The 8,797-nt window shown below is 39.9% G+C and overlaps 1 protein-coding gene across 1 annotated transcript in view; it reads right to left on the bottom strand.

The window, feature by feature from the left end:
• Positions 1 to 740: 740 nt before the first annotated feature.
• The window catches only part of spint1a (serine peptidase inhibitor, Kunitz type 1 a), an 8,125-nt gene continuing 68 nt past the window's right edge, over positions 741 to 8,797 (bottom strand). The window contains exons 1-11 of the mRNA XM_069151992.1: positions 8,712 to 8,797; positions 8,133 to 8,582; positions 7,305 to 7,462; positions 6,970 to 7,111; positions 4,923 to 5,090; positions 3,699 to 3,746; positions 3,187 to 3,318; positions 3,010 to 3,060; positions 2,731 to 2,901; positions 2,045 to 2,104; positions 741 to 1,809 (exon numbers count right to left, since the gene is read on the bottom strand). The exon at positions 8,712 to 8,797 is cut by the window's right edge and continues 68 nt beyond it. Coding sequence (XP_069008093.1) covers positions 1,625 to 1,809; positions 2,045 to 2,104; positions 2,731 to 2,901; positions 3,010 to 3,060; positions 3,187 to 3,318; positions 3,699 to 3,746; positions 4,923 to 5,090; positions 6,970 to 7,111; positions 7,305 to 7,462; positions 8,133 to 8,532 — 1,515 coding nt within the window. The 5' untranslated portion in view covers positions 8,533 to 8,582; positions 8,712 to 8,797 and the 3' untranslated portion in view covers positions 741 to 1,624. The remainder of the gene's footprint in view (positions 1,810 to 2,044; positions 2,105 to 2,730; positions 2,902 to 3,009; positions 3,061 to 3,186; positions 3,319 to 3,698; positions 3,747 to 4,922; positions 5,091 to 6,969; positions 7,112 to 7,304; positions 7,463 to 8,132; positions 8,583 to 8,711) is intronic.

Here is an 8,797-nt window from a genome sequence, read left to right as displayed (position 1 = left end):
CTGTATGAGGTTTTTGGAAAGACTTCACAATTGCTGAGATAAAGTTCACGTGGTCTATTTTTCATGTCTGCAGGTTGCTGAACTTTTGACAGAACATTATCCCCATCTGCTGGCCCTGTTGATAAAACTCCAAAGGCCCAAAATATGTTGTTCAAGGCAACCTAATACATTGCATGTAGTTACTGTGTTTCAGACAGCTTAAATAAGTTGTTTAAAATGAACTTATATGATAACTAACCTATAGCTCTCTCCTTAGAGGCTTCGGTTTAACCTGCACCTGCTCTTTAACAGCAGCTGCTCTCTCTACCACTCGAGGTCACTGATGAAGAGGATAAAATTAAACCAGCTTTTCACCACCTTTGGTACAAACCAATGCTCCACTGTGTTTAACCCTCCTGTTGTCCTCGGGTCAAAATGACCTGCAGCTGTGTTCAACCAAGTTCTATTTTATTTCTATATTTTTATATTTTTTTGGGATCATTGGTCATCATTCTTTAAAGAAACCCTCACAGCCTCCTTGTCACCAATGATCCCAAAAAATATGAAAACAAAATAGAATTTGGTTGAACACAGCTGCTTATCAAAGGACAACAGGAGGGTTAAACCGAGTCCTGTTTCCTTCGGTGCCAAAAAGAAAATCACTGATTATCTGTCAAATTGAAGTGATCAATTTACACAGCTGTGTATTAATTCAGTCTAAAAACTGACTGTTTTGTAAGAAAAAACAATCCCAAATGAAGGTGAGTTAATATTTTTTATTTAGTATGAACATCGCCATTTTCCAAAAACTACATCAGATCTTATGTACAAAGCTTTGATAAGTTTTAAATATTGAATATTCAACAGCAAGGATGCTTTATGATGTGAAATAAGCAGGGTTTTTTTTTTTTTTTTTTTAAATGTATGCTTGTTGCTTGTTCTAAAATCACCATCAACATAACCTTCAAGTAAAATATGACTTTCAGAAATTCTAAGATTATTTACAACATTATAAATGCATGTGTCATCCGTTGGAGTATGTAACAATAGAGTTCAAAACACATTAAAAATAAATCTGACAGAAGAAGAAGCTGGCGTGACACGACCTCAGGATGTTGAAGGGATCTTCACAAATTCACCACAAAAGTTCAGTTGTAAGAAAAAGCAAAAGAATGAAGACTCGTACTGTGAAGTAAAAGGCCTTTGTGGACCTCTAGTGGCGATTTAGGGTTTGATGCTAAAACTAGTTGTATTTGGAAAAGCTGTTTATTGTTCATTGAAGCATGAACACCTAGACAAAATATCCACAAATTTAAACGGGGATAATATTCTGTGGTAATCTACCTCCACACTAGTAACTCCTCCCTTTTAACCTGAGTACAAACTCTTCTCCAACAACTCATTATAACATGTCATCTCATAAAAAAAGAAAAAAGAAAAACAAATCAAATTAGACATCACGCTTCATCATTGAAGGCCGGCTGCCTTCTGTGTACGTCACCATAAAAACACGCCTCCTCCAGCATTCACATAGTCAAAGAACATCGTTTCCTCTCATCACTCTGAGTGTGTTCAGTGTATGACGGCTCCGACAACCAGGGTCGTTCACCACCACGCCGGGGGTCAAAGGTCAGGACTGAGGGGGTCAGATGGGCTTGGTGGTGCTATTGTAGACCAGACGTTCTCTGTCCTCTATGGAGGTCAGCGGTGCGTTGTTGACGGGCACGCGGTGGTGCTGAGGAGACTTCTTCCCCTTCATGAAGCAGTATATCAGGAGGCCGAGCAGGCCGATGATGGCCAGGCCCAGGATGCCAGCTATCGCTGCAATATCTGGTGAATCAATTTAAAAAAAAAAAAAAAAAAAAACTTTTAAACTTGGTGGTTGGGTCATTCAAGGACAGCACAAGAAACACTGCAAAGGTGAGAAAGCAGATCACTAAATCCAACGCTACTCTGAGCAACTCAGTGAAGTGGAAAAGTGCTAAAGGGATGAACAGAACGAATCCATGGGAAGTAAACGCTGATGAAGCAGAAGGTTTAATTTGAGACCGTAGGCATAACATACGTGGCTTGAGTCCAGCGACACTGCCGTCAAGCGCATCCCGTCTTTCAAACACATCCTTTTCTGAAATAAAAGAAAAACAAATTTAATTTTAGAATTTTTTTATGTTGTGAATGACATTAAGAAAACAAAAAAAAAAGGCTAATTAAATATACATTTGTGTTGTTTTTGGCAACTAAGGGGCAACAGAAGCAGTAAACACAACGTTGACGTCATATTTTCAGTTAATAAAAAGTTGTTATCAAAGAGCTTCATATTTACACATCATGGTGAAGGATTAGAGGATTACTCGCGTTCACGTGAACAACCCAATATTAAATAAATAAATTCTGTTCTGGGGCCTCATTTATAAAACATTGTATAGGATCCTTCGCACGCAATCTAATCCACGTTGAAATGTGTGCACATAGATTATCCATCAGCCTGCCTGGAAAACGTATCATTCACATTTCAACATGTTCACAGTTCTTTGTTTGAGTTGTCGACTCTCGAAAGGCCAAAGCACCACACGTGATATTTGAATAGAAAACAACCTGAAAAGGTGGAAAGCAGACAAGAATGTCAGCCCAAACAAAAACATCCCATTTCCAAAAGATAAAATATCATGAAAAAGTCATGTGGGGGGAAAAAATTTTTTAAAAAAAGAGGCAAATGTGTAAAATGGCCACTTAACATGGAGAGCAACCCACCTGTTACTCCACGGCAAACTTTCATACAGTACTCTTTGGAGTCAAATCTGTTCTCGTTTCCTGGGCAGCCACCGTAGTTGAAGCGCAAGCAGTCCTGTTGGATGGGGTTGTAGTACCACTTGGTGAAACTGTCCCTGCAGATTCCTGTGTCGGGAATCTCCGTGCAGCGTACTGTGGATGGCAATAAACACACGGTGAGGTGAAGGTGTTGGTAGTATAAATGGATAGGAAGAGGTTTGGAAGGCAGAAATCAACAACAACAAAAAGACTTTAAATCACCTTTCTGTTCATCCACTGGAATCTGGAGAAGAATCCGAAACTTGTTGTCCACTGATTGACACACAGGACAAAATTCAAGTTAGCACGTCTTTCACAGAAACATTTAATCAGCGGGATGTCATTGCTGCTTTTATATTTCCAAGAGCCTGAGGCGCAGTTTGCATAATCATTGCTCACAGTCTTTGCATTTGAGTTCGTCCGAGCTGTCGCTACACTGTGGAGCAGAGTCACACTCCAGTCCTGGATCCAGACAGCAGCCGTTGTCACAGGTGAACTGATTTATGGTGCACGGTGCACCGCATTTTTCTCCTGTGGCACAAAAACACAGGAAACTGTCACTTTTACTGCACCATGACAGCTACTTTAGAGCAGGTGTGGAACTAAAACTTTCACAAAAACAAATGAGAATGGAGTCAGAAATACAGAAAGCTTTCACCCCGTTTTTACCATGTGGCCGAAAACATACTTCCAAATCTGGATAAGGATATGTTGCTTCTACTTTTTCCATTTCTTGTACACTAACAGTCTGTTGCATTTATCGTCAGAAAGCACAGGAATGTTACTTTTATCTACAATCACCTAGACTAGTTAAAAAAATACATAATGATTGAGACAAATATGAGGAGATGATAAAATTGTGTCATCAGGTAAAATACAGAGTATTTCTAGCACCTATGGATTTCTCCTACCTTGATCTGTGGGAAGAGGCAAACCTCGACCTCCTTTACCACCTCTTTCTGAGAAAAAACAACAACAACAAAAAAAAGAGATTCAAATTCAATCATGAGTTCATCAGACAAATAACAAACACTCCAGGAAATCACTCTTTCATATTCTCTGAATAAAAAGGTGTTTGATAATTGCTGACAACATTAGCAACCCACAGTGAAACCATCAACCAAACATCCTCCTCACCCACCGAGATAAATGGGCTTAAAGCAACACGAAGCATGAACCAAACTTCACCATCATTATCTCCTTTTCCAAGAAAGAAATCCCAGATGAAACCAAAGAAAAGTACCATGAAGGTATAGTTGCTTTGACAGCATGTTTACGATGGTTGTCTTGTTGAATGGTGAGTCTGAGCTCTCAGACTGCTCTGCACACTCTATGTTGCTCCTGTCAGCGGTGACATCATCAATTAATGCCAGTTAAAGTGGCAGCAAAGCCAAGAAATAAAAAAGAAAAGGCATGAGGTAGGGCATTGGCTCATGAGCTGTTTCTTTATTTTATCTTTAACTTGTCTTTGTAGGAGTTTTATTGGATTGGTTTCTTCTTGTTCTGCAATCTGGCCTTTCTGTTTTAAAATATGTTAAAAAGAGTTCTTGAGTTGCCGTGCCGTCATAAAGGGTTTTTCACAGTGCAAGTGATTTTCCGCTCATCCACTAGATTCATGGCCCTCAGTCGACTAGGTTGCTTGACAGTTTCTAGTTTCTGTGCGCAAACCTGCTTAAAACGAGCCTACGGTTTGATTTAGCTTATTTATTATCATCTCTGCTACATTTTTTTTTTTTTGGAGCTTCATTAGTATCTTTTATTTGCACAGAAACATCTTCACTCCTCACAGCAGGAGCTCTTTGGTGCATGAACTCAAATTAAAGCCACACATGGCTGCTTATGAAACATTTAGCACCCAAGTGTGCAATTACTTGTGAACCCTTGCGACCTGGTCACTATACGGTAAACAAAAGCTTTCTGGCATCAATCTAGCATCAGTTATTTTAATTCAAACCGAGTATGCTTTAGAGCCAAACAAGGCGGGCCTTGTGGTCTGGTATATGTGCTCATGACTTGTAAAGTAACCCTTCAAATCAAAAGATCACCTACATGTCGCATAGACCTACAAACATGTCGTGTGACAAATAAAACAGCTCCACAGAACATGAAGTTATAAAAGCAGAGAGCGCAGATACCTGAGCCGGAGCAGGCGTTAGTGCACTCGTCCTTGGTGAGGTAGTTGTTGAGATTCTCCCTGCAGCCTCCAAACACGAACTGCTCACACTTCTCCGAGGCGGCGTTATAATGCCAGCGAGGGAAAGAACCGCGGCACGGCCCGACCTTCATCGGAGCCATACAGTGATCTGGTGGCACACAGAAAGAAGGATTACTTTCTATTCAAAATCAATTATGGTCATCCCGCTTACATTTCTGCAAAATTGGTTCACATCGGTAATAATATCAGTGTTTATAATTCATTCATTTTACAGAAAATCTGAAGTTTGTAGGGAGAGTCTGATCGTGCAAAAAGCTCCTCGACTTAATCACGTGTTAACACTTCCTGTCTGTTTTGTTAAAAACAAATCACGAGTCATCAAAATGGAACGACTTTGTTAGTTTAAAAAGGGGAGAGTCACTCAACTCACTCACATAAACTCACAGTGCTTATAAAGTTTCTAAGTTTGAGAGCTAATGATTTTACACACAACGATGTGATATATAGGTTAATAAGTGGTGGAAAATCTGTTTCAGTGAAGTTGGAAATGGCACAAACAACGTCGCTGAGGATTATCAAGAAAATCCAGTTATAAATCAACGTTGTCAACACACTGTCAGTGCTTTAAAATACGAACTTAAAGTGCCTCAGATGATCTGACTAAACACTTAACAACGCAAAACGCATTTGACAAACTATCAAAAGTTCTTTCTCGTATCTGAAACCAGATGTAGTTTTCTATAACTTCCTTTTTTTGTGTGCGTCTGCCTTGTGAACAGACATAACTATGTCTGAGGTGTTCACCACTGAAATGTAACGAAGAAAAAAAAATGAAGTGATGTGTTTCAATAGACAATGAGGTTAGAAAATGAGATTCAGGATGTCTGCGTGTGGTTGATGAGACACATTCTGAGCATCATCAAAGCGATCATACATAGCACAGCTGTTATTATGCAATACAAAAAAAAAGGAACCGTAAGGTCCACTTTTATTATTAAGGTCTCACGGTATTATCATGCAGCACTGACACACATTTAGTGGAGAAGACTAATGATCACGTATTTCCACCGTAGCACATTCCCAACACTATTCAGGCCTCTAGCTGTTAATGGGTAACTGAACCACTGGGTGGTTAAAAGTCTTTTCTCAACAAGAAAATGCACAACTGAGCGAAACAAAAAACACTTTTAAAAGGACAAAAGATAAAGACTTTAAATTACTTTCAATCAATTCAGACGGTAAAAGTGACTGAAGTCGTTCTCGTTTGTAACAAGCTGGAACCCGACTGACAGGTTTGGTTGAGTTGGGGGTGGAGAGATGGTATCAAGGGAGAAGGAAAAAAATTAAAAAAAAAACACACAGCGACAAGCGTCATTTGCTTACTGTGAATGTGTTTCCACAGAAATGACCTGGACACTTCCTGTGATCTGAAGGATAAGAACCTGCCAACCCCTAACAAAATCTGAATTTGGTGTCATCTCCTTATAATAATCTTCTTACATTTCTATTTCATCACTCGGGCCACTGGAATCAAGTTGAACATGTCGTGACAGGTTCGATCACAAATAACAGGGAACATTTCATGCTTGCGACAAATGCCAAACAGTGCCAGAGCAGTTGAGGAAGAAGAGTTCCTCAGAAACTAATCTTCCCATGTTCGTGTTAAACAGGAGGCTTGAAGTAACACGCCTTCCACAACTTGTTCAGAAATTGTTATTTGGAGGGACTGTCAGTAAGCCAAAGGAAATGTCAACAAATGTAGTATTGTGGACACATGACGAACTGCAACTGAAACTCAACCATGTCCTCTACCAAACGTTGAGTCTGAGACAACTAACAAAACTACATCAGCTAACTGACTGAAGATTTCATTTACAGTCTCTGATTTGAGTTGAGTGACTTCGAATCTGCAGGTTTAAAAATGTTCGATTTCAATCAATAAGCACAAAACAGGTTTTCTGCAAAAATGAATACGTTCCAATCATGTTGTATTTTCGGGCAGTTTCTTCCTCCATCTTGATACTCACGTTCAGACTGCTCAGGCGTGAGGACGAGGACGGTGACCTTGGTAGAGTCTGACTGGCCGATGGTGTCCGTGACGGTCAGCTGGAACTTGTAGACCCCAGATGTCAGATTGGAAACGATTATCTGGTCAGGAAACTCGGTTGTCTACGAGGCATGAAAACATGATGTATGTTTATCAATGCCGGAAGATTTTCATTTAAATGACAAACAGAATAACTAGCTAACATTAGAATTATATAGTCACAGGATCAGGGTTCATTCAGGAGTTTGTATTTTCTAAATTTCCCTCGACTGGACGGTGGAAAGATTGAGTTTGTGCTGCAGTTGCTTTCCTCACCTCAATGACAGCATCAGGATTCCCACTGAGCATTTTCCATTGGAAGGTCGCAATCCCGTGGTCATCGTTGCTCTGAAAGCCGTTCAGAGACAAGCTGTCCTGAGGCTGGACCACCCGGTTCAGGCCTCCGTTGGCCACCGGAGGACGGTCAGATTGATCTGGAGTGACATCATGAGATTTAAACAAGCTCAGAAATAACTTGAGGAAAGATGGGCAGAAAATAATGCACATGCAAATACGATTGCAACACTGGAAGACACCTGAATAAGATGAGTAGAAACAGAAACCCATTAACTGTCAGGCGCCATGACTGCCTGGCATGTGTGAACATGCAAAAGGTTTAAGCCTTAAATCAGTGGCTTCACATATCCTCATTACAACCTGTGGTTTAATAAAGACAACTGAAAGCCAGTCAAAGACATTATTTGAGTACACTGACCATGTTGAGGGAGAATTGGATTTTAATTGTTAGTAACTGATCCAACAAACTTTAGTCCGTGTTTTCAAAACTGGATTATCTAAAGAAAGACTAATTTCTCCAAGTCGATATTGGCACAAATGAAAAATATAGACTATATCTGTGTATATATATATATATATATATGTGTGTGTGTGTGTGTGTGTGTATATATATATATATATATATATATAGATAGATATATATATATCTATATATATATATATGTGTGTGTATATATATATATATAGATATATATGTATATATGAAGACATTGTCAAGTTTTCATCTACAACACTTTCAGTTGTACATAAACAAAAGCGTGCTTTATCACAGTGATCCTCCAGATTAGTGGCCCGTGTTGGTCTCACCTGTGACAGCATTCACGTTGAGGTGATTCTTATACAAGGAGTCCAGGATGTAACTCATGTATCCTTTCTTCCTGACAAAGCGGCAGGCGTATTTCTTTTTGTAAAGACAGTCAAACAGAAAGCAGGAGCTGACCAAGCCGTCCTCGGCTCCTTTCTCCATGAAGGCGACGTTGCACCGCGGCTCTTTGCAGCAGGCGGCCACGCAGTCCCTGAATCGATCCAGTTTCGGCGACGAAATGAACGTCGCCCCGTCTTTCACAGACTCATCGGCATCGAGCACAAAATCTTCCCGACCTTTCTTAAACTGGACTGAACATTGATCTTCAAACTGCTGTCCAGTGGCGCAGTTCACTAAAAACACAAGAAGCAGGAGCGCACACGCTTCCAAATGTCCATTCATCTTAAAAGTCCTGTGAAGATCCCCTCACAAATAAAAAGCCAGTAAGTCCCCTGAAAAACAGTGAGGTTGGTTGAGAATTAACAATAAAAAAATACCACTTACAATTTTAGAAAGTCAACGTGTCGAAAGCTTTTAGGCCGCAAAGTACAAAACAACACTTTGCTTCATCACAATCTCACCTGATTAATCTGCGAATGACTTCCTGATATTCACCCAGAACTCATTCAACTCAACACTTCCTCAAAATCTCCCCACTTTAATCTGA

Source organism: Embiotoca jacksoni, unplaced genomic scaffold, assembly GCF_022577435.1.
Source record: "Embiotoca jacksoni isolate LCO1_2020_lvr unplaced genomic scaffold, fEmbJac1.0.p SCAF_18, whole genome shotgun sequence".
Taxonomy (NCBI): Eukaryota; Metazoa; Chordata; class Actinopteri; family Embiotocidae; genus Embiotoca; species Embiotoca jacksoni.
Note: the sequence above shows the minus strand (reverse complement) of the source record. Positions and strands in the feature narration are given on the sequence as shown.